The sequence below is a fragment of the Anthonomus grandis genome, chromosome 10 (assembly GCF_022605725.1).
Source record: "Anthonomus grandis grandis chromosome 10, icAntGran1.3, whole genome shotgun sequence".
Taxonomy (NCBI): Eukaryota; Metazoa; Arthropoda; class Insecta; order Coleoptera; family Curculionidae; genus Anthonomus; species Anthonomus grandis.
The window spans coordinates 24,536,164-24,563,830 of record NC_065555.1 but is presented as its reverse complement, the minus strand read 5'-3'; the positions used below and the strand labels follow the sequence as shown (position 1 = coordinate 24,563,830).

Here is a 27,667-nt window from a genome sequence, read left to right as displayed (position 1 = left end):
ATTCTAGACGGATTATGCATTTATGCAAGGCACTATTTGTCCCCTAATTGTCTAGAAGCATTAATGCATTATCAATCGACCCTTTATTACTACAAATTAATTTTCAATAATCCTTTATGGAAATTATGAGCAGATATTAATCAAGAGTGTTGTCGTGCTGTGATTGGCTACCACGTGGGGCAAGGTAAACGTTAAATAAAGAAAAGTTCTCGGTTCTTTCATAGTACCAAGAGCTCCTTCTTAGCAGACGGAACTCTTCGATTTTACTTTCACTTACAATTTATATAATATACTTTAAGAATGAAAATATTTGTGTTGGCTGTGATTGCCGCTGTTGCAGTGGGAGCAAGTAAGTAAAATATTTTTTTTAATTATTAAATAATTTAATATTTGAAATTTGTTATGCTAGTTTTTATAACAAAAAAAAACAAATTATTTAGACTCACGTTCTTGAAATACCCGCAAAAATGTACTTTTCTTATATAATATCTAGTACATTATGTGCCCAATCACTAGTTATTTAAACGTTAGTGAAAAATACCATATGGGTTAAACTTATTTTAACCCCAAATAAATTTTAAATGTTTAACAAGTTGAATTGTCCTAAACCAAAATTTAATGGCATACATAATGTTGAGAGTTTGGTAAGATGGACAAAAGAATCCTGTTTTATTCTATGTTTAAGAATTTTGGCTCTATAACCTTTAAAAAAAAACAATTTTGAACTTTATATCTCGGAAATGTCTGCTTCCGGTATACCCCGAGTTGCGACTAATCTTAACATGATTCTGACGGATGATTTCTAGAGGCCTTAATTAGTGACCAAATATTTAATATTTTTTAATACTCGTTTAACGAAGTTAGTAGAGCTCCACTATATCTTTGATTTTTGATATTTTTTTCTAAGTGAAACTAAACTTTTTGAATAATACTAATTGAAAAAACTAATTGAATAATAAAAATAATAAATATAGTAAATTAAATCTACTAGCCTCGATGGCGAAACTCTAGGTTTCGTGATCGAGAAATTTATTTGCTTGAATACCTTTAAAGAATATGGTCTTCGAGCAAAGAAGCAAAAAGAAAAAATCCATTTTATGCCAAGCTCACATGACTGGAGGCTATATTTTTATATCAAAATTTTTATCCTTTAGAATACCTATCCTCAAGTTGTGATATGAACTAGTTATATTATAGGTTCAACATTTCATGGTGGTAGCTTACGTAGATCAAAAGTTATCAGATGAAAACTCCAAACTTTATCCATCAAAGGTTTTCTGAAGTTAGGTTGTCTCAAGCAAAATAGACTGTTAATCGATTAACAAAATTATAATTAAACATTGAAGATAATCCCTTGGTATTCAGCTTTCCTTGTGATACTCTTCTATGTAGGTCAACTGCCAAAAAAATAAATGTGTAATTGTGAATTTTTTTTATTAAATTAGATATTGAGAAAGTTTTTTCAAATTTTTGAGCAGGTCATTTTAATTTGATAATATTTGTAAAAATTGACAAGAAATTTTTAGCTTTAAGCAAGGATTTGACATCGTAAAGCAAAATTCAACAGCACATCTTCAACACTCAACTTGCTCTTGGTTCTAATATTTCTTCTTACATGGCTTTTACTTTTACGATGTTATTTGTCTTTTAAATTTAAAACTTTAAAGTATCTAGTCACTTCACTCATTGCTCTTTGATACATATCTGCTTGGAGTGATTTGACCAAAATAATTTTCTTTTAGTTTTTTATCTTTCTTCCACTTAATAGGAACTACTGACAGTATTTTGAAATCTTGAGGTTTCCCAAATCTCACTGGTCAACCACAAGTCAACATCGTATATTAAGAACCTTAAGCACGGTCATAAATTGGCATTATTATAATAATGGATCACTGGTTGCAGTTGTTTTTTTTTCTATGAAATTGCTTTATCTAGTTTAGTTATTATCTCGACACAGGCGAGATCCCTGTAGCACTAAGTAGACTACTTTTGAGAAAGATATGAAGTTGGTGATCTGAACAATTTTAGTTCTATCATGGATGTAGCTCATCAATCAGTTTAACAGTAAAGTGATAATTACAGTGTTAAAAGAATGAATTTCTTTGCTCCTGTCAAAGGCACCAATACGTACATAAGTTCAGTTATGTTGATAAATTTTTCCTTAGTATTTAATCCCATTCGAGTTAGCCTAAAGTTATAATGAGACAATGAGTGGTTCAATTTCTTACTATTACTTCAGAAATCTACTTCTATTTTTACCCGGTACATATTCTCGTTTGATTCAGGTAATCTTTTTTTGCTATCTACTCTCTCTATCTTACCTCAATATCTTCTACTTTTCATGTATGGCATCCTGATTGCCATGCCTCTTTTCATATTCGCATAGAATCCGCCGCTAGTTCTTTCTCTTTTAAATTTTTTGCCAAATCAATCTTATTCATGAGGTATCCCAAAACAAATTGGTTTCAAATGGTCTTTAGACTTATATTGCATTAAGACGTTTATTTCTTAAAATTTTGAACCTAAAATAAAATCTTTCAAATTTGCCTTCAAAAACTACTTTATTTCCAATACTCGTTACTTTCATTGCTAACCCTCTTAAGCAAAAATCAAACAAGTGCAATCGTGAATCTGAACCTACATCTCATCTTAACTGTTTCATTCTTTTGGGATTAGGTTACTTATCAAATTTTGTTTTGTTCTCTATTAAAAAATAAACATTCATTTGGAGTAGTTATCATAGGCGCACATAGCGGTTTTTTTGTGGGTCTACGTGCGCAGACGATCAATATCTATGTACCGTTTTTTTAATAATATATGATGTCTGCATTATAATTAATTACTGTTATTGAGTACCCGATATAACATCGTAGGCATCATAATTAAGTACCAAGTTATATAAGTGTTACGCAAGATATTGTAAAGATGAACCCAAATATTCTCTCATGAATACATACTGTTAAATAATCAGTGCATTTCTTTATTTCGAAAGTTGCTTGCCTTTTTGGGTGTAATTAAAATAAAATTATACTTAAATTTCAAACCGGTTATTGCAAACTTATGGATTAGCTATAAGTAACCAAATTCCAAGGAAATGTATTTAAAATTCGCTGGCATTTAACAAAGTAATTAACATTCCGCATTAAGCAATACTAGATAAACAACAATGTTTAATAATTTAGTATCGTTTTATAATATGCCACGACAGATATTTCTATATAAATATACAGTATGTGAAATACTTTCTATTGATTTACTAATTCGTTATAAGATCTTATGGTAATAAAACTGATTAAAATTAAATAAAAGGTTGGGGAGTTTTACGTAACCAGTGGAAAATTAATTTAGGACAGTTATTAGTGCTGCTATACCACCGACTATGTATTACATATACACAGTCACATTTAAAGAGAAAGATATTTTATTTATTTCTTAGCAGCATTATAATATAAATAAAAACATAAAAGTAGTAATATTATACAATAAAATAAAGATTAAACCAATATTTCCTAATACAGGATGGGTCATTTGAGATTTGAAATTTAAACCGGTTGTAAAAAAAAATCTTGTAAATATTTTTTTTAAATTCCGGTTTTATTGGAACAATAGGAATTTTTTATTTAGGGCTGAAAAATGATATCGTTCATCTGGCTGCCACAACAAATATTACAAGCCCATTCGATTAACCCACTTTCCAGTACTTTTTCGATTGTTTCGACTTGAATCTCATCACTAGCAATTCTGATTTCGCGTTTCAAGTCTTCAAGTACCTCGGGACGGTTGGCCGTAACATTCAGAGACATAATCAGGCTCAAATTCAGGCGGCGAAACTACTTTGGAATTGCGGCTAATTATTTAATTTTCAAAGAGGGAGCGCAATAGTTCAACTGTTACGTTGGCTATGTTGCAAGTTGCGCCATCCTGTTGATACCAAACATCGTCCATGTCATCTTCAATTTTTAAAAACGATAATTTATTGAATAACACTCGCCATTGATGGTAACGGCATTTTCGAAGAAAATGAGCCGATGATGATGCCAGACCAAAAACCACGCCAAACAGTGACTCATTGTGAACGCATTGGCTTTCAGTGGTCACGTCTGGATTTTGTAATTACTGATGAGTATCGATTGCATCCGCAGACTACTACAACGTCGCCATATTAAATCTCCTTTTCATGGAGAAGTGCAGCAAGTAAGTCAAATCAATTCCCAAAGCACGTCTTTTCCGAACACACCTCCAAGCATTGGCGTGATACTCGAATATTCTTTATGCCAGTGTATTCCACAAAAAAAAATTTTAAGGCTTAACAAAAAGTTAAGAATTAAAGATGTTAGAAGCCATTGAAAGCGTTTTGCCAATGGAGTACAAAAAAGTATTTACTTGAATATAATTTGACTACATCTTTTATTACTTCAGACAAAACGAAATAAGTTTTTATTTTTGATGAAGGCGAATATCGTAATAGTGGCATAAATCAAAGTCTCTGAGCCGAAAATGTTAAGATCATTTCCACTAAAGTTTTGCTTTAATGAACAATCGTACAATGCTGCATCATAATCATAGTTTAGTTAATTTTTGTATTGGTTTGATGTTAAATTGAATTATTTCCGACGTAAATTTAACTAAAAATATACCAAAAAAGGCACATATTTCAAAAACTTGTAGCCCTTATTTAACTGAAGATGCTACGGGGTTTTAAGAATTAATACCACTTAAAATTGAGTTCGATCGTTCGTAAGGTGTATTAAAATGCATAATTTTCTGTTTTTAGAGTGACTATATCTTTTGACTGCTATAGACTCATACCCATTTCAAGACATTCTTGCACTCTCGTTAAAGTCAGTTGACTGAAATTAGTAGGACTACATCTTCTCATTTTCTATTAGATATAGAGTCAACCACGAACAATGTCACTATTTATAATATTTATTACAGCCTAAAACAACCCAAAAGTATTAGGAACTTGCATTTCTATTAAACCCAGTAGCAGGAGCATACCTTACTAGACAACCACGACATAGTTAATGACATTATTTGCTAAATGAATAAATCCAACCTCCTTTTGTTGATTTTCTTCATTCCTTTATAAATCTATTCTTTAACATGTTTCTTGTACTAAGTACCCTAACAATAAAATGCTCGTAAAACATTTTATCCAAATTTATATGGTAACTGGCTTGTCTTTCCTCTATTTGTGGGACATGGTAATTGATTTAAATCGACTTAGTAAATTTCGTGTGCATTAATTTAAGGGTTTTTCTTCAAGTTAGTGTCCGATTTCATAAACAAATAATATAATAAATATATGTAGAAATAAATAAATAATATATGTAGAACTTTTGACTATATTTTTGATGTACACTTCTGATATTTGAATGGCCATATTTAAAATAACAGCTTGTTTAAATTCGAAACGCTAGATGGCCCACCCGTTTAATACTTTAATGAACAAACAAAAAAAATATTACTAATATTCCAATTATTTCAGACATAACTATAAAATAATTTTTCTATTTTATACTGTTTGCCAGATTGTTAAATATTTTTGGATCTAGGCAATAAATATGATTTCTACATGGAAGATTTTTTAATTCTTTATTTCTTCATCCTATTTAAAACATGTGTTACATCTTCACTTAGTATTTAATTATAAGGATAATCTTATTACTGATTTAATAAGTAATAAAATTTAAGAACAGAATAAAAACTACGTCAAAACTGCACTCAACAGAACTTACCTCTATCAATAAGTTTCCGTACACTGTATGACTCAGTCTTTATTAACGTTTTTTTTAAATGTTTTTTCATTTAGATTTATTTTCTATATACTCTACAGCATTTGACACTTTATTGTAAAACTTAAAACATACATAATAATATAAATTTTTGTCTGTAATGGCTAATCTATGTCTAAGATACAATAAGTCTCCTCATCTTGTATTGACATTACGGTTTCAATTATTTCTCTATTCTTAAACAAAAACATATACAGTCAGTATATTCAGTTTTTTTAAATACCCGTCTACACGAATACAAATATGCATTTTATTTATTGTTCTTATAATGCGTCTTTGTACAATGAATATTCTCTGTAGATCACTGCTGCTTTCCCAAAACACCATACCATATTTTAAAGCTGACTGAAAATTCGCATAGTCAAGAATTTTTAAGGTACTTTGATAAAAATTCTTCTATTTTGGTGCCTAGAAATTTGGTACCTTTATCTAAAGTATTATTTCGAAAAATTGTCTCACGTGTTTGGATCTTACCTTATTGTGTTCCAAATAAAAGTATTTTGGTCTTTTTATCAACAAAGCAGTCACTAGCTAAGTTGAGTCACAAATATAGTAGTATATAAGTCAAGTAGTATCTTGAAATTTTAAGCCTCTCAAGAAGAGAGTAAGAGAACTTATATCATCGGCATAATTTGTAATTATTGAACTTTGATGTACGATATTACTAAGATCATTCAAAATTATAACAAACAATAATGGACTCCAAATACTTTCCTGAGATATACAAATTTCACATTTCTTTTATCTTAGATTGTATTTCGTTTGTTTAATTTTAAACTATCGCCCTCGTAACATAATCAAGTACATTGTCTCTAACTCCATATTTATTTAGTTTATACAATAACAAATTTCTGTCTATAAGATCATATGCTTTGCTTAAATGTACACAAATCCCCAAAGTGTTTACTCTGTAGCTGTCCCAAGATGGCTAAAATATCGCAGTTGTTGATTTGGCTTTTAGATAATTATGCTGAAATTGTGACAATAAATAACATTAACTAAAAAAATCAAATAGTCTAGAGAACATTACTAGTTCAAAAATCTTGGAAGCAGACTTATAGGTATCAAGGTCTTTCTGGCACACACTTCTGGTTACTTTCCCCAAAAAGTAGATCTTTAGAATATATTCTATTTTTGAAAAGCATTATCTCTACGAAAATGACTAATACAAGCAGTATCTCAGATTGATATACCCAAAATCAAAATTTAAGATATTCGTAAGCTAAAATTATTTTCCTTATTTTAGTCGTGACATAATTTACTTGCTCTGGCTAATGTTCTTATCAATAATTACTCCTTTAAAGTTACTTTAAAGAAAGTTTTCTAGCAATGAATTTGTTACAATATCAATGCATCTAAAATCAAACCAAAAATGTAATGAAGACATTGTCCGACTTTCAACAGTTAAATAATATATGTGTGGAAAGAGAGAAGGAGAAAGGGTTATAAACTCAGTTCTTTTGAACGTTTAAATTTCTCTATGCTTACTCCGCCCCTTTTTTTAACTTAATTCTAACTATCCCGACCTAAGATAATTGCAGGATCATCAGCAAAGCTATATAGAGCATCATCTTTATCCAATAGTTTCATTATCTCATTTATTTGTGTATTAAACAAAATAGCTAACAGAACCGTTTTCTACGGCCAAAGTCGACGCTAAGGCTATCAGATTTTTTATCTAAATTATTAGTACTTGGTTTTCTACTATTTAAATAAAATCCAATTAAATTAAACTCAATTATTATAAGTGTGTAACAATTGAGTTTAACAACATCATATCATATGTTATGAGTCATACCTATAATATCCAAAAGAAACTACTGCGAGATAATAACGAAATTATTGTTTAGATTTAAGAAGATTCCTAAATGGAAGCAATCTTATGATTCTCAATCACTTATATTTTATAATTATTAAATATAAGTAATTTTCAAATTAAAGGTTTCTTAAAAAATTAAATATTTATATTTCACACTTGCCTTTGCAATTTAAACTAATAGTTCGTCCTCTTTGCTTCCTTCGTCCAATGTCCTATACAAATATTAAATTTTCACTTTGATCAAAGAAATAAGAAATATCTGCATATTTTATTTGATGTATTTATGGTCACAGTACTAACTGCTGCAAGTATGTTTACGATCAAATATATTGTATGCATTACAGGCGGATAGAATATTCTTTAAATAAGTAAGGCTCTAAAAAATGGTAAACTCAGAATACCAAGATGCAACTTCTATGCAGTCGAAATATTAGATAGATATGAGTAGAGTGATTCCAGTCAACCAGAAATAGTCATAAAATGCAGTCATAGGGGATTCATAGAATAAACAAGTAAAGCTACTATTAAGCAAAATACCCAGAAGTGTCGTACACCCATCCTGTGGAATATATGCTTGAACCATTTTTATTTCAAAATGTAAGTTTTAGTGCTATTAAGGCCTAGGATTGGATGTGAACTATACTTAAAAATCTTATTTCTAAGCTCTTCGAAGTTCTTTGACAGTAACTGGTTCCTATTCCTGCATATTGATGCTATTTCAGTAAGTTAGATCTAGTACAGTTGCAATTCCTTCCGTATTATAAAAAACATAATGTGCTCTCTTACTCAAATATGATCTCACGAAGCAAATAAAACTTGAACAAAAAGCCATAATAGATTTCCCTTGCTAATAGATTAGTTACATTATTCTAAATAATAATAAACTGTCTTTGTCACTAGTTTTGTTAGTCATCTATTTTTAACTTTTGCTATAACATCGCTAACAATATCACCGCGTAATGTAATTTATGTCCTAATTACGTCAGACAATATTTCTAATATCTCGCTCTACAGCATTACGTACAACAAATACCGCCTGTCGTTAATACCCATAGGAATAATTCGGCCAACACGATATGAGTGACAGCACTCTCACAAAATATATGCGATAGTGGTACAGGTAGCAGTGCTTTTTGCAAGTTACTTCAGAAAACAGTGGCCTACCAATAAGACATATAAAAATACTTATTTTAACTAAATATCTGATAGGTGTTCTTTGTCCTTTATTTTTCTCCAAATCAAAAGACGAAAGAAATAGATAAATAAAAGAACTCTCACCTAACCACGTTTAAATAGAATATATTGCTTCGACCATAACCTAAGAAAATTCAGGAACATACCAATCAAGAGAGAGAAAAAGAAATGTCATACTCAGCTAGCAACGTGATATCCTAATACTGAAGTCATTCCTTAACAACATCATCTTAAGCTCTCAATTGATCGGGTTCAGAGACTCTTTATGAAAAATTACTTAAATCAATTATCAAATGTCAATTGTCAGATGTTGTATCAGTGTTGTCTGATCTATGTTAAAAAAAAGGTATTCCATAGTATCTTTTTCTGCGAATTTTTTAAATTGATGAATATCAAGTTTGTTAAACTAACGTTATGCTGATAATTTGATTAAAATTAAAGTGCACATAAGATTTTTAATTCTAGATCTCGTTTTTTTAACAATAATAACGAGATGAGATTTAAGCTTGCAAGTATGGCAACAGTGCTGACAGCAATCTCATTTAGATTAAATCGCCATTAAAGGCTTAAATTCCAATGAAATGCCTAATATCTATAATTGCATTCAGAGATAACATCTGCAACATGGAGCTCTGTAGATACACAGCAATAAAAATGCTTATCAAGAATAGGTATACTTCTCTACCATATACTTAAATGCCAAAGGAAAAAAATGATGAATAGATAACCAAGCGATTTAAAGATTTAAATGGTGTCTACCTCTATATAAATGTATTTAACTGCGAGATGTTCCTTTCGTACTAACGGTGATGTTGTCTGACCATATGATGTACCAACTAGAAATTGTTTCTTTGCATACACACGTTTTTTTTATTTTATTTGATTATTATTCGTTACCGGATATTACCGGCAATAACATTGCAATTTACAGACCGTGACGTTGATTTATCTATTGAAAACGTGGAAGAGATAGGAGAGAATAGTGAAAAATCGTCCATCGATTTAGCTGGTTTGATTGGTCCTTTGCCTTATAAAAATATTACCTCTCCAAAGCTTCTATACTATCAACCACCTGCAAGAAATACAATAATTACTATTATTTTCCTTAAACTGTGTCCTAAGACTGCAAAAACTTTATTATCAAATTCCAGAACAGACTTGCAAGAACTTTTAAATAGAGTACTCTTAGAGAACTCTTAGATAGAGTAAGAGTTAACACAAAAATGTTAACTTACGTCAATTTTTTATATGCAAAAACTCAGTAAAGCAATACTTTGTCGTTAAACGTAAATGTTACAAAATAAATCTCTAAACATACATTTTATAGAGTTCCGTAATGTTCAGCTATAAAAGGGATGAAGGCACTAATGGAACTTTTAACTGCTGGGCGTTTTTTCTTATATTACTTTAAAATGCAATCTTGCTAAAACAATCGTTTAGTAAATGAATTACTCATACCTGTCTTTACGATTTAATTACTTTAGAAATATATAATGGCTGAGTAATAATAAATGCCTTCATAAGAAGTTTATTTATAGCAATTCATAATAATAATAATAATAAATAGTTTTTTATTTACTAGCATACAATAAAAAACATATACATATATCACAATAATCCTAAAACAATATATGGTAAATAAAGGAGTGTTGGTAGGCAACTAAGTGCCAATTCTTCCCCAATATCCTATCAAAAGTAGCACGCCAAAATAATACATATATATAGGTTTAAAACGTTGTTATCTAAAGACAAAAACAAAATAAATTTATATAGCTCGAGAAGAGAACAAAACAAAGATAAAAACAGAAATAATTAAAATAGTTTCATTCGCGACCATTTCTCAAAATGAAATAAAATAAAACCAAAAATCAACAAAGAAACAAAAATTGTACTTAATGAACTTAAAATGTTAATACCATGTAGATCATACTCGCTGAGTCTCACTTGAAAATAATATATTCCACGTGCTTTTCCTATACCAATCAAGGGAAAACAAATAGTCGACAACATTATCCATAGCCACAGCCACATTGTAAGTAAAAGACCTTTTAAATAATTCTTTCCTATGTCTATTATAACAAGTATATTTAATTCTTTTAAGCCTTTTTCAGTCTTTTCAAACATTTGTAATCCAAAATGACGTTGTTAGATTGGTCGTTCCCTAGTACTTTGATTAGAGTCTATATAATAATATACTCTAAGCATGAAACAAAAGGTCATAGTGGCAATGCAGGAAACAAAATGGCAAAAGCGCTGGCCAAAAGGCACATTTATTGAAGAACCAATCTTGTCAGTAACCATGAAGACTATAGCAAAATTAATAAGTACGGATGTAGTAAATAAATGGAAACCAGTATGGATAGCCTTAATAGGAAGGCACATCAAAGTATCCCTAAATAAAATAGGAGAGTTCTTAATATATTCTTTAAATATTAAGGAAAATATTTAAATTCTAACAGCAATACTAATGGGACATTGCAGATAAAATTCTACATGTAGAGATTGCCTTAGCTAAATATGAAACTTGCAAATGCCCAACACTTGTAATATGAAGATTAACTCACTTAAGAAAATAAAACCTCAAGACACATGGCAAGCCTCAAAGAAAGCAAACTCAGTAGGATTCTTGGCTTGATCAAGGAGATAGTACCCCTGCATTGTTATTGGTTTGATGTGGGGGTACAATGGTTCAAGTAACCTAAGTGCGCAAGTGGTTGGTATAGCCAGCACCATCCCTATTTTTATCTATCTCCAAATCCTAATCGCTCCTTATGAATTTATCCACTCTCTTAGCATAATAGTTTCTTTTATCTTAGAAACTACATCCTCTCCTCATCCTCTTTATAAATTTAATATATTACACTATTGCGCTATGAAGCTCGCAAAACCATTTCACTGAATTATTAGTGAGACTGCCCTTTCCTCTTTATCCTATCTTTACCGTTGCATCAAACGAGATTTTTAGATTAACAATTTTACACTTAGATTTCCACTTATTTTTCTTTCCTTACTTCAAGTAACTTGTAATGTGGTAGTTATTTTAATACTTTCTGTTATCAGGCCTGCTAAAGGCAGTTCCCCATGTGACAGTAACAATAAACAAACCAACTATAGTCATTATTTAAATTAAGCTCTACATCAACTATGAAATAATAAAAGGTTGTATTTCACCAAATTTCTATACATCTCTGCATATCATCGATCATTTATAATGTTTACAGACACTAAGTTATTGTTGAGAATCCAACCCAAACGTTGACGCTGAAACATTACTGTACTCGTCTTGTATGGTCTAATTACAAGAGGGTTTTGCAATACCCACACATGTTTATTGTGATGATCATTGATGCCGTCTTAAGACAAACACGCTTTACCACACAACATGACGACCGAAATTGATTAACCAGCGACAAAATTTTATTTGCACTAGGATATTGCCAGTATGTGAGATTTTTACTTTGTACTTTTACATTGTTGTAATATTTCACTATTAAAGATACACTCTACATAATTTAATAAAAAATTAAGGATTATCACTAATTGAGGCGTTGTCAAGGATATCATACATTTACCTCATCTTATACATTCACTTCAGTAGCACGAATGACCTTTTTTGGAGCGGGGTTACCTATTCTCGAAGTCTAAGAACTGATGCACTAAACATAACAAACGGTTTGAATATCTGTGTTTCCGAGATACTTGTCTGGTGTTACTATTGGAATATTTATAGATGTACATGATCAAGTAATAATAATATGTATATCCTTAAGCAGTTCCAACCGGTGCATCAGAATTGCAGATCATATAGTATGTAAGCTATTAAATTTAAACTAAAAATTTTAAAAACCAGCACGATGTTTCAGCTGAAAAAGCATGTGCTTGTTAAAATTGTTTCGTTGTTCATAATTTTGTTGTTTACTATCTCAATGCAAAGAGTTTGCCTCATGGTAAGAATTGGTTCTATTACTATTCTTTCCAACCAATAAATCTAGCAAGACCAATCGGTTTCATGATTATAAAATGGCAGTAACATCTTTATGCTTATAAATGTCAAAAATAATGGATTCAAAACAAATAAAACGAATTTACAGAAATAATTTTGACTTCGGGTCAGTTAAATTTAAGACCACTACCTTCTAGGGACAGTTTTTCTTAACATATCTGTTACCAGTAGAGTGTTGTTAATCAAAAAAGAACTCAATTACCCAAAGATTTAGTTTTTTTTTATTTCTACAACAGATTTTTATAAAACGTCATCAACATAAAACTCTTGATATTTGATTACCGAACCCTCTATGGACTGATGTAATATTGATAGTGAAGAGAAATTAAAAAATTAATGCAATTCTTAGTAACTAAATGTAAAATTCTAACTAAAACTATAAATTAAGATATTAATGAATTTAGACTGTAAGCACGTTTTTTAGAGTAAAAATGCTCTTTGTCGACTTCAGGTCGGCAAATTGGCATTTGCCCGTTTCCTTTAAGGAATCTTCTTTACTAACTACCTAAAAGCAGTGAAAATTTCATTAGAGTAAACAGCTAAGTATTTAAGATGCTAATACTTTCATGCAATCTGTATTTGGCAACTAATGAATGCACTCCACTAACAAAATTTACTTGAATTTTCTTCCCACATTAAGGCGGGGCCACATTTTTCTTAATGAACGAATTGTATTTCATATGTTAATTAACGCAGGTCATTATAAAAAACATGCTAAAAACAGCGAAAATTTTATTAGAATAAACAGCTAAATATTTAAAATGCTAATACTTTCATGCAATATGTTTTTGACAACTAATGCACTCCCCTAACAAAATTTCAATTTTATTCGCACATTAAGGCGAGGTCACATTTCTCCTAATTAAAGAATTGTATATTTCATATGCTAATCAACGCAGGTCATTGTAAAAAAAAACATGTAAATTTTAAATATTTATATCAGTTTAACATGAGGTTCCAAGAAAGGCGTTGACTGTCTGGCAGTTTAAAATACTCACTTTAAGGTTGGTTTAAGGTGAAAACGTTGAATATATCGATACAGAAATGCTGTGACACTTGCGTTTTTACAAGGTTCGGTTATTGTTGATGGCCTAGAAAATCGATTTTTAGTACACGGTTTGGGCGTGGTGCCTAGCCTTATCCTCAGAAAGGTCAGTGAAGGGGGATGAATATTCTCTTCAAAAACTGTTTCTTTAATTAATTAAGACAATGTGTCTAAATTCGGTTCAGATATATACACCCATAAAGGTCAATAGAATTTGAATGCATGACAATATAAATTCCTTTGTGTATTACATTGCCCACCGGTAAAAGATCTTGTAATAACTTTCTCTCTCATTAGACCACACACTTAAAACCAGTTTTATACTACGTTGGCTTATGCCTGATTGCGTAATTTGGTAAGAAATGCATTTTTAGTGATAAAAATACAGATTTATTAATAGTTTTTATCTATTTTAGGATAATTAGAACAACAATACTTACATTATTCGTATAATGTTTAGGAAGTTAATAATATTAAGAAGCAATTGTAATAGTCAAATCCAATATCGAATGGAAGATACATAAGTATACAAACTTAAATAAAAATTATTTTTTGTATTTATAAATTTAATAGTGAATATTATCTTTACGACATGCAAGACTTAAATTACCAAATTTAAAGATATGAAAGGTTAAAACGCAATGCACTATTATTTCATATAAAAGAGTAATAAAATTATGGCAATTTTTTTTTGTCTCCATTAATCTGGAATTTAAAAGACTTAATTAATTTTTTATTACCATTAAGTTTGCATACAATTCTGAATATAGAAATGTCTTATTCAAATTTTAAATTTTTCTTGCACAAAGTTGGCTACCAAGTGTCTTTCTTGGCATAGTAACTTAATTTAGTTTTAATTCTACTCTCTCTACCTATGCCCATTGTATCCAGCGACCTGATACATACATATTATACAAACACGTACAAACACGCGATTTATACATACACGTAATATCAAAATATAATTCGAAATTATCTTAGACGACATTAAGTCAATCTTTTATCATTTTCATTTTGTACAAAAAAGATATACGAATCTACTCATATCAATTTAGTCAGAACGTCCTTCAAATTTAACCATCAAGTTCTTCGACTGAGCTTACACTAAAATCTCTATACTTGAACACATGAAGTTAATTAAGGAGTTGTGTGACTGCTGAAGCAAATACTATAATAAATATACTAGGATGGCAAATGCGTGGTAATCGGTGGTAGTTAGGTTTCAAATGGATAACTTTAGAACTCGAGCTCTTTGCTTATTTGACCGTTGTTGCTAATGCAGGGCTGCATAATTGCTTATCTGATAATAATTACATTTGATAAATAATTGCATTTGCTTGGATTATATATGGCATTAACAATGAAAAATTTAGATTTACTATTTTTTTTTAGTTTATGTTCAATTTAAAGGACTTTATCGCTTCCTACAGATTAGTATGGTTCACATATAAAGTTCCATTAAACAATCTCTCTTAGCTGAGCCACTCATTTTTATAGATGAAATTGGAGCCGTGAGTTGTATTTTGTAATCCCGATCGACGTGAGAAGTTGCTCGCGAACTATTCCCATTCTTTATTATCTCTTATAAGTTAAGAGTCTCGCTCTCTTTCTCCAAACTCTTAAAGACCAATTGCAGTTCCAAGAGTTTGTAGTACACAGTGGTCGAGTTTAGTTGCTGTGACAGTTGAGTTAAGTTGTTTTCGAAGAAATGTAATGTGAGGCAAGCCACGAAGTGAAAAGTTATTCACGAAGTTTTATTTATTACCACTAATACCCAAGGCAGGTTTTTCTCTCTCTTTCCACCTTTAGTGACCAAGTTCAAGTCCATAATACCCCAAGACTGAAAAAAACATATCATCCATTCTTTCTCTAAGAGACCAGACAAAAAACAAAACAAAACTAAAACTTTTATAAATATTGTGTGTCTATTATAAGTATTTTTAAATTGAGTGTCTGTAGATTTTAATTATATATAAATTTTAGAATCTTACTCTATATGTACGTATATAATTTTTATTTATTAATTTTAGTTAATACTTAAGTTTTAAATCATGAAATTGCATTTTATATTACCGTTTATATTGACTTGTAAAAACACTATGTGTAATATTACGAATAATAAAATTAAAATTAAAAATTTAAAAATTAAAAACTTCAAGTCACGGTTTCATTCAACATAAATATAATTTTTATAATCTGGTCTCTCTCACCAGACTCTTGTTGACCAATTGGGGGTCCATGAGTTGCAATACACAGTTAAGTTTTACTCGGCCAAACGAGAAGTTGCTCACAAATTATCTCTACTTTCCCACTTTACACTCTTAGTGACCTTAGTGACCCTATTATGACCATAGTGACCTTCTATATTGATAAAACTTTTTTAATAATTCTCTCATCTCTATACGAGCTGGACTTATTTTTAAATAAAGAATTTCCCTAATTACCTACCGGACATGCAAGCCAGATCCCTACTGATATGATCACTGTGCTGGGTTGATCTGTGAGTAGTCAGTCAGAAAAATATATCTACATAACCCACTTTTTCTCTATCTGTTTATGATGAGTTTATGTCCTATTGTGCACATCGATAGATATATCTAGAATCCCTTGTGTGGATTAACATAACTGTATCTTTATAACTGTATCTCTAGTCTCTATTATATCTGTACTAGAACCTATTGGGGACGTTCTTCTTTTTACTTTGCAAGCTCAACACCATACCGTAAATTAGAGTAAGGGTTGTTCTATTATTTTATTGTTATCAACACTGCTCCATTAGTTTACTAGTATCGGCGTAAATAGATTCAGCTCACCTACCTAGGTAGGACTCGGAAGGTGTCTAGAAAAATATTTTCAGAAGGACATAAACATCTACGTGAGGTCCTTAAATAACCCAGTATTTAAGTTTAAAATAATTGTTTTATCCTGATGATTTATATGATCTCCATAACCACTAAATTAAATTAAATAAAAAATAATCAGTAATCGGTTCTCTAAAATTACAGACATTAATTCTATTTACTAGTTAGTTACAACGTAATAAAAATCGACCTACTTCATTACTTCTAAAGAAAACCTTTATCCTCCTCATTTTACCCCTTAAGCCTCCATTAATACTAGATGATTGATTGCTTTAGGTCTTTAAAGGAATAACGATTTTCATATCGAGAATCGCCCAGACCATTATTGTCTTTGTTAATGACTAATTCCTATCTCAGAACAAATTACATTTCAATTTCCATGAAGGAATGTGGTTTCCGTTAAGTTCCTATATTGCTAATAGACGCCATTAAAAAAAACAAGGTTAATTGAAATAGGCAATAAAGTAAAGTTATAGATTTTGTTTTTGCAAATTAAGCAATGTTTATTTTTTATAAGTAAGAAGAAACAAATAAAATTTTATACAGATATTTTAAAAAAAGGCTTTAAAATTAATTTATGTAGAGTTAATTCAGGCGTCTAGGATTGTATGATAAGCTTGAGGGATGCTGCATTCTTTTGAAGAAACCAGGTGTTTCATAAGTTTTATCCTTTAACCATTTTGTTTGACTATTTTTTGAATGAGTTAAAGGATGTTTTTCATATAGCTGTCTGTTGAACTTTCACGATGATTTGACGTGCAATAAAAATTAATAACATTTTGTCACACAACATCGTTCCAAGCTCTCGAAGTTACTTCTGTACGTCATTGTCATTGTCGTCACATTCATTGTCTCATGGAGCCTAAAAAATAAACTCTTGTGAAAATAACATGTACAGATGTATCGTTTGGCTTTGTGCATCTGTAAATCATATAGAAATAGAAATCTTAACGAAACTATGAGACTATTCGAGATTTTTTTTCAAACTCTATGAATTTTGCGGCAATTTCTTAAAAGAAAGTTCAATCCCACAATCTAAAAAGTCGTTATTAGGAGATAAATTGTGGTGTCATGACTAAATTGTCAACTTGCTTTCCAAGATTTTTCTCGGCTAATGGCACTTATTACACACTCTTATATTTCTTCATTTTCAATGAATATGGAATACTCATATACTTAACCTTAGTACATTGCACCTGCCATTCTTGTTCTTCTTTTATACTTCTCTTCCTTCCCAATTTGTTCTTTCACTTAGCTTCTATATGCTGCTTCATTGTACTTCTACTGATAAATGAATCTTTTCCACTGTTAAGTACTGGGTAAGGTTCACCTTGATGTCGATCCCCCTTCAGAATAACTCCACAAAAGAAATTTTCCAATTTTTAAAACACCTTTTAAAACTAAATATAATTATATTCTAATATCATCATTACCATAATAATCTTACTGCTGTTAAAAGAATATTATTCACCTCTGATAAAAAAATATTTATATAAAAATATGCAGTTGGTCTCGCCAATAATTATTCTTCTCTTATAACGAAGTTGGCATATTTATGTAATAATTGTAATGCAGACCGTAAAAGTGAAAGGATATTTTGAAATGTTAAAACCGGTGTCTACAGCGACTCATCGAATTATAAAACAGTAATCTTTACGCTAAGGTCATTGGCGTACGAGTCTTATACTTCTTGTCTTATTTAAATAATCATAATATGATAAAAATATGAACTTTTATCGTTATATGCATAAATTATTACTTTATAAGAAAGTCCCTGTAGAAACAGAACACTTATATATGTAATAGAAGAGTGAGTGACGCATCCACTCTTTCAGGTGACAAAACTGACGTAAATCTTAATAATTTTATTTGTTTTCCAGATGCTCAATCATTCAAGTGTCCACCAAAAGATGGTCAGTATGAAGATTCGAGACAATGTGATAAGTACTACGAATGCGTCGATGGAGAAGCCATTGCGAAATTATGTCCGGACGGTCTTGTCTTTGACCCATTGATCAGAAAGAGGAATAAGTGTGACCAACCCTTCAATGTTGAGTGTGGCGATAGAACTGAATTACGTAAGTATCAAATCAATCAAGATTCAAATGAGAAAAGCTTGGAAATTATTATTTTTTTCTCTGAGGATATAGGTTAGTTTAGTTTTAGCTAGGATAGCCAAATGCGAGTGGGCGGTTAGACAGCCCTTCCCGACAACTTATTAATCTATCTGACTCACTCCTACGTACATCTTCATTCTTCTCACTCTAATTTTTTCCAATACTGGACTATCGTAAATAATGTATGTCAACGCTTCTTTTTTGTCCGTGCATATTTGCAAGGCCAATATCATACAACCAGTTTCTTGTTTAATCCCCTTTATACATGGTTAAGACCCGCTAATATGTCTAAAACTGATCTGGAATATTTGAAAAAAGTATAAGCCCAATGTTCTGAACCAGTGCGAACTTCCATAGGCGCCAAGATTTCCCTTGTTTTTAGTTTGGTATTTGTGAATCTCTTATTGAATCAAATTAAATGTCGAATATATTTTTATGATGTAAAGATTTTCCCACATATACAGTGAGGCAACTGTCAATATCTTAAAATGTCTTAATGCCCTCTTACAATCTTTTCTAGATCGAGTTTGATATAGGAAATCGATCAGCTGAACAGCTCTATACTCTAAGGCGAATAAAGATGACATGAGTGGGTCTATAATACAGCAACGGAGGTAGTCATTAGAGCAATGATTAACATGCTTTCTTTTATTACGATACAAAAACCTATTTTTTGTTAATTTGCAAGCAACAGTATTTGATTGTGCCTTTCACTGGAGTTGAGAGTCAATGTTTTCTTGTAGGAATTTGATAAGTAATATTAGATTTTAAGTCATCCAGTTCTTTAGTTGAAAAACCCATCTGTTTTGTTTAGCCTTTATTTGGCAGAAGACGACATGATTTAAACCAGACTAAGGGCCGGTATTATAAGACTATTTTGACAGGTTACTTAAAGTTAACTTGTGGAATAACGTCACATATTACAGTTAACTTTAAAATGTAAAAGTGAACTTTATCGGGTGGATGGAGTATCAGTTAATGTTTACTTTATAAAAAAATCCTGGGTTTTGACATATATTCTGTCAATATATTTGTATATAACCCAACACTGAAAAAGCTTCTATTCCTCGACATATAGATGGCGGTAAAAAACCAAAATTATTTCCTCGACTCTATATCTATTAGGCCCATGTGCTACCGTCAAAAAATGAATTTTTTGTGTTTTTATTTTGGCTTCGCCATAGATATACTTCTAAAAAGAAAGCCTCTACAAGCTAAAGTACTATAAAAAATGGCGATATTATAGATGACATAACAGATGCTTGACAGTCCGGTAGTCTCGAGGAGATAATTTCGTTTTTTTACCGCGTCGAGGAATAGAAGCTTTTTTAGTGTTAGGTTATATTCAAAATTATTGATACCCCATCCACCCGATAAAGTTACCTTCTACGTTTGGAAGTTAATTGTGACATGTGACGTTATTCTACAAGTTAACTTTAAGTTATCTTTAAAAATAGTTTTATAATACCGGCCCTTACACCCTTTCTTCCACTCTCAATCACTTGGTAACCTTATTATGCGGCTGTTAATGTTAATATATTTTAAATTTGCATTAGAAAGTCATTTGAGAAATACCTCGACTGTTGAAAAATATTTTATCAATTTTACAGTCTCCATCTTTTGGAAACTGGAGTTCATAACGGTACCACATTGGCACACATGCGTAATCGTTCAGTGCACAACCTGGTTAAGCCTTGTATTACCCTAGTGGCACAATAAATCCAAACCAAAGAAGAGATATTTTAAAGATTTTCCTATTCATCATTGACGTCTTGACGCCGTTTAATACAAAAAATAAGTAGTCTTTCAAAGGCCCAAGTATTTTTAACATAACGCTCTAAGTTTTTTTTAATTCTGTCCTTTTTATTCTAATTAAAAAAACATTATATAGGGAAAAGTTAAATTAAAATTACTTCCGACCTGATATTTGTAGCTTAGTAGCCAGATTACTGACCGCTTTTCATAACCAGCTTCATTATCACCGGACCAAACCAACTCATAAAGTTAAACCGCAGACTCATAGTTTTGGCTGTAAATATTTATGTACAGCCAACGTTAAATAAGACGGAACTTTTCACCAAATTTTCCAACATATTTTCATAATACTCCAATTTCCCGTACTTTTTTACGGAAATTGCAAATGCTGAAACTTTCGTTAAGGCGAATCGATAGATCTTATTTAGACATCAAAGAAAGTCTTGCGGAGAGTTGTTAAGTTCTTCCGTCCTCACCGGTATTTATTAAATGTTTTTTTTAATGTAAGAATTTTAAAGACAACGTAAAAACATGATTTTTTAAATATTGTAAAATGCAAAAATGTATAATATCAACTGATTTTCATAAATTTGTAATTTATGAACTTCGTTTAGAGTCCTAACGATCAAATAAGTCACAAAAAATGTGTAAACATTCCATCCAAGTTCCAGAAACCTTCCTTGAGAGAAACGCAAATTACCATTGTATTTCCTCTAAAGGAAGGAGACATTTTCATTCTCCATTTTTACACAATCTTGAAAAATGTTAACGCTATAGGTGCATATAGGCTATGGACATGACCATCAAATTATCTAAACACTTTCCACCAATACCAAATGAAGTTTAATTTTGAAATGCTTTATATCTCGGGTGGGATATTTCAAGATACTTAAAATTAATTTTTTATAGTTTCATTCTCTTAGTTGTTAAATGTTCGTTCATTATTTCACAAAACTGACGTAATTGCTGCTATACTTTCCACTCTCCTTATACTTACCCTACTATGGATAGTCGATCTCATGAATCGATGTCATTCTCATTACAGCACTTTAATAAGCCAATTGCATATCCCCTATTATACAATGTAGACAGTCTACCTCACGAACCGACTTGTTACCTTCGTTCTCACATCAAAATTAGACGATGGATGATTGAATTTAAATATTTTTTCATTATTTCAAAACAAAAGTTTTATATACAAAACTTTTCTTAGTTCTTTTAAACTTTTCTAGTTTCAATTACTTCGAGGCACAAATGCCATAAATTCTTAAATTTTTTATGTCAGTCACATATTGAAACAAGATCAAATTTACCTTTCTATCGCTAAAATAATATAAAAGGATGTACTCGCATACGAGATATTACGGTTTTCAGCCTTTCCCCTTCACATTTAAAATATTTGATATATTCGGGAACAGGCATTTTTCAATAAGGGTGACCCTTATCTATCGTCGTGCATTCTTCATCGTCAAGTGTTGTCATATTAGCCTGAAATGTTAAATTAATATTTAATATTTATTTTTGTATTCAGAACACTTTGGATTATTTATCTAAAATTTGGGAAAAGCGAAATGCCTCAACTCGTTTCCATTTTTGAAAAAAGAAATAGAATCAGTCTTTTATATTAAGTCCTACGGAGTACCATCCTATATTGATTATTGCTAAATCTGTTCAAGAAGTCTCATGGTTCCGATATGGTGGTTGTCTTATCTTTCTTGAATAAACCCTTAATTATAGCGTGTTTAGAGGCAGGTTAAAACCATCCGAGTATCGTATATTTAAAAGAGGCCGTGCATAATGACCAGCGACCCAGAATCATATTCTACGCATATTCCGTTAACTTCACGCGGTCAACAACGTGAAATTTGACTTGACTTTGACACTGAAAATAAATTGAATCTTTTATATTCTTCTTTCTTTCTTTTCATTATTCGTGATACTATACTCACATAGGAATAGAGCTTATTAGAATTTACAGTTTGATGAGAGGCTCCGGATTAAAAGCAATAATCTCAATATTCGATTTGTCATGTCATCTCAAACCAGGAATTGTATCTTCTGAGTATTACCTTAAGTTAGTTACTTACTCTTAGAGATAGTTATTTACTTTTAGAGAATAAACGCGTGCGCAGTCTGCGAGTGAGGATATAAGTGCCCATAACCTTTAACCATAACCCTACAGGCACCCAGCAGCCCAGCCAGAGCAATAATTTGGTATTTCCTCTCTCTCTCTCTCTCCCAGGTTCTTCAGACACTGAGTTTTATGTGTAAATATCTTAATTGGATACGTCCAGTAAACAGACTTAACAGCCTTAAAACAAAAGGATCTTGATATTCGTAATATCTTTGGCTTAATTTTTACCGCCTAGCAACTCATTGGATCATCTATAATTCTGTGAATTTTTTTCAGATTATCCATTGTGTCCTATATAGGATTTTGCTTATAACGCTGCAATCTTGTTGGTGTGGCATTCCAACCTTCCTCACTGCATTTGATTGCTCTTGCCTTGCTTCGAAATTTATCAATCTTCTTGTTATCTTTATAACCTATATAGCTTCCAATCCAGATGATATTAAAGGTATCCTTCACTGAGACTGTTGTGATAATCGAGTTTCTAAGGCTTTTATTGATGCCTGACTTTCGGTGCAGATCCACAGAATTTTATTTACAGATTCCGTACCCTTTACTTTTATCCAATTTGGATCCATCGGTATTTATTCTTATTTGGTATTTTCGTTTTATTTTATTTCGAATGCTTCCCGAATTGAAGGATTATTGTAACCCTATCTTATGAGTTACATTACGTAACTCTCTTGAGAGTAGATCTTGGATGATTGTATGCCCAATCCCATTCCCTATCCACTCATTATCGCAAATTAGTCTATATTTCGTCTTGAAGGCACATGATATGAAGGTCTCGTTTCGTCCCAATCGAACCTCGATCGCTTCGAACCCAATCGAACGTCCTGACTCCACCTATAGATAGGCCTTGTTCAGATTCCAAACTCTCCATTTATGTTGCATTTTATATAATAATAACATAAACAAATAATAGTCAAACGATAACGAGTGCTTAGTTTCTCTGGAGAAATAGAAAATAAATAACAAAATAGATAAGATTAAAACTAATTGTTATTCTTATCTCACCAATTATTTGTCGTACAAAATTTGTTGCTGATGGCAATACTATGTTCGTTGCTGCCTCTCTAGAGTTTCCATAATTTTAATACAAGACAAACCCGGTTTTCCAATACACCTTATACTTAATATCAGTTCGATAACGTCCTCAAAGGCAACAGCACCCTCGAGACAACGTTTTACTGTCAGAAATGTAACTTTAATTACGGATGAATTTCGTAAAGGCAACTACAATTTCGTTAGGTCGATACTGTTATCAATATCCTTGATGTTATCATTAACACGTTTTCATAAAATATTATATAATACTTCTGAAGAACAAATAAAATTCATTTGTTTTTTTTTTATTCAGGATGACACTTTACATTAAGGATACTTTAAATACAAATTGGCCTTAATGTATTAAAACGTGTTTTATATACGATGTTTGTATAAGTTTTCATTACGTCTATCGAAAATTTGGGTTTTGTTACCTCTTAAATATTGCACTATTTTACTCAGTCCAGTAGAATTAAGTAGCAGGGATGAAAGTTAAATTTTTTCCGTAAGATCAAACGAATAAATATGGGATTGCCATTTTTGTTATTTTTTCCATCAAATACTTCGTAGAGGCTGACGCTACTACGATGCTCAGTTGCTTGTGGAAGTTTTCTATCAAAAAAATGATCATGTCAAAGAGTTTATATATTTAAATATCGAGGTTCACATTCTTGTTTAATCAGATGTTGAATCAGACATTATATGATTTTGTATGACGATGATTGCGTATTCTTACAATAGTTGTACGGAAACATATAAATACTCTCCGATTTTAGTATAACTATAAAACTTCCATAAAATGTTACAAAAATCATTATGTATCTTATTTCAAATAAAAACTTACCTGGCTATCGTCTTTATAGAAACTCCTCAGCCAAAAGGACCCTGCCCAAGAAGAAATGGATTCTTCGCCCACGAAGATCCCTCAGTTTGCAATAAATTCTACAACTGTATCGAAGGTGATTATACTGAAATCACCTGCACCAATGGACTTCATTTCGATGAATATTCCGGCACTTGCGTATGGCCCGACTCCGCTGGTAGACAAGGATGCAAAGCTACTGAAAGTAAGTTATAAAGAACCAAACTTTCCTTTTGTGTTTTCGTAAATGTCAAGTTGGTTGCAGAAGTTTGTTTAAGGTGTATGTTTTAAGTTAAGGTGTATATTATGGTTTCACACTATAAATTAAACATAACCAATTTTTTAAATCGATATCAAAAATATCTCATATTTATTTACAGTGACAGAAAGGTTAATTCTTATCGTTTAACTTTATTTTTATTACATCACGCTTTTTTTCAAGTAGTTTATATCTTCTCCTATACTCAGTTTTTCATTCTTATCCTGAAGATGCTAAGGTCATTCACGAAACACGTGCCAATTGATAAATAATATTTTGTTGAGGAGGTAAAACCTGACTTGTTTTTTGTCCGAATTTTGATAGTCCAGGATGTTTGGTTTTTGGTTGCTTGGTTAGGGCAATTTTTCATTTTCTTAAAAGACAATTATAAACAAAATATTTTATTATTTGGCTAAGGTTTTATAAACATGTTCAAAATCTCATATTTCATTAAAACGTTTGCATTTTTAGTTCAAAAGATTAAAATCAAACTTTATACACTTATTTAATGCGCTTTCTACTTTTAATACATCTAAACAATACAAAGCATTTCGTTTAACAAAATGAACCAACTTCAATTTCTTAACAACGTTATTTCGAGAAGTTCTGAATGTTTCCTACTGTTTTTAGAATTTTATATCGATTTTACAGACTCTTGTATTTATACGTTCTTAAACCGAAAAATAGTCTTTTGTTCCACTAGGTGACAACACAATTAAAATACTATTAGCTACATCTAGTAACATTAAAAATCTTATTCGAGAAACCATGGCAATAGATTATTATTTTGCTAAAAAAAGTGTGTCTTTTAACTTGTACAAGTATGGAAAAATATGGGATAAAGTTTTCATCAAAGAAACGCTCATTAGCATGCAAAATGCCTCGAATTAATACCAAATTATTCCTATTTCGACATGAAAGAGCACTGCCTGATCCCGATAAATCTTCAAAATAAAACCATGATCTCTTCATGGTGTCAAAGGCACAGATTGATAGTATCGAGGAACATTTTGTCTGGTAGGACTGTTAGGTTGAGAGTTGGATACCAAACTACACTTATTACACCGATGTTCAAGCTGGAGTCTTGACCCATTTTCTTCCTGATCTGAGATCATAATGATTATATGATCAATTTTTTGATGACTGATCTTTTTGCAGAGACATCAGCTACAGCAGCAGGACTAGACAATGAAACTCTAATCCAAAAACTCTAATTCAGGTAGTCCACGACTTCTGAGAGAAGGTTCTTGTGCCTTGACCAGATGCAAAGATCCCACAGCTGCAGAATGGTAAAAATGTCTAAAGCAATTTTACCATTCTTCAGCTGGGAGATTGCGTTAACTCTTTTAACTGGTCTGTCGATCCTACGGTTCTTACCTATCTACCTCCGGAAGAATATTGGCCCCCTACTATTCCACATTGATTATACCAAACCTAAGTACGTTTGGTGATTCAGTGGAATCAGGTTTTGGTTTCTGTATCGCAGAATTATTCACATTTCAGGCCAAGTTTTGGATGATATGATGTATTGATTAGAAAATAGAACTACCGCTTCGTCATTAAGTATTCATGTGGATCGAACTTGTTTTTGAAACATATTTTATGCCATATTAGAAAGAAAGTGAGGCCTGTGAATTTTCTGTTGGTACTATTTCAAATTGCATTATAACGTAAACCGTGGTTTCCTTTTTAATAAAATTTCCTTTCCTTCATCTATTTCTTTTTGTTAAAAGAAGGTAGGAATAGGATCTTATCTCCATGCCGCTTAAATTTACCTATAATCATTAGCCTATAACGCATATTTTAAGGTATATATAAAAAAGTGAAATTCTGTTTACAGTCAGTCGATTTGTCCCGTAAAATGTCGGTTTTAAATACTATATTTTTAATGGGTCAGAAGAGGAAATCATATGTATAACAAAAGTAATATATAAAAATTATGACGGATTTACTCATGTATGTATTCATTTTTCTTAGATACCCTTAAGGATGGTTTCACATGCCCTAAAGAATCTCAAAGAGATGCCAACGGTAACTTGGCTGTTCATCCCAAATATGCTCACCCAACTGATTGCCAAAGATTCTACGTATGCTTGAATGGAGTAGAACCACGTGATTTGGGTTGTCAAGTTGGCGAAGTATACAACGAAGAAAGCCAAAGGTGTGATGCTCCTGAAAACGTACCTGGATGGTAAGTGATTAATTAAAAATTTTTTGTTTTTATTTTTTTTACTATACAAAAAAGCATTACATTTGCAGATAAAAAAATATAATGAAAGACTAAATGTACTAATAATATGTATTTGTATTCTAGTGAGGACTGGTACAAAGATGACCCAGCTGTTCCATTAGGCAAACAAAGCAAAAAGCAATAAGTTCATCCGTTAGTGATATTAGTATCTATTTTAAATATAAATAATCATTAAGAAATTCAAATTTAAAACCTAATAATTTATTTTTTTAATTGTCAAATTGTTTGTAATCATAGGAACTATTTTAATAACGTATCAATCCAGTTATTTACCATAGGCCGTATTATCAAGTATCGTTCTTAAAAAATATGAAAATAAAATCGTTGAGGAATTCTGCCCTAAGTATACATAGTTTAGTAATAATATAAATGAGCAACACAAATTCAGATCCATTTTTACCATCAATTTATTACTTGACATGTTGACTCTTTCCTTTAGTAATAAACAAATTTGTTTAAAGAACTGATATCAAGTAACTGTAAATAATAATTTCTTGCGTAAAAAATAAAGGAAAATAAATAAGA

General features: G+C 31.1%; 1 protein-coding gene across 1 annotated transcript; it reads left to right on the top strand.

The window, feature by feature from the left end:
- The first annotated feature begins 190 nt into the window (after positions 1-190).
- LOC126741670 (protein obstructor-E) lies at positions 191-27,667 on the top strand. The gene is made up of 5 exons (XM_050448210.1): positions 191-349; positions 18,601-18,798; positions 24,634-24,837; positions 26,869-27,082; positions 27,206-27,667. Exons 1-5 carry the CDS (start codon positions 301-303, stop codon positions 27,264-27,266), a joined length of 726 nt encoding a protein of 241 aa, XP_050304167.1. The 5' UTR covers positions 191-300; the 3' UTR covers positions 27,267-27,667.

What these genes read in the sequence shown, in the direction of transcription:
- LOC126741670 (XM_050448210.1), top strand. Translation starts at nt 301, where the DNA reads ATGAAAATATTTGTGTTGGCTGTGATTGCCGCTGTTGCAGTGGGAGCA. An exon ending in TGGCGATAGAACTGAATTAC is followed by an intron (nt 18,799 to 24,633) that starts GTAAGTATCAAA and finishes TCGTCTTTATAG; the next exon opens with AAACTCCTCAGCCAAAAGGA. An exon ending in CCTGAAAACGTACCTGGATG is followed by an intron (nt 27,083 to 27,205) that starts GTAAGTGATTAA and finishes TTTGTATTCTAG; the next exon opens with TGAGGACTGGTACAAAGATG.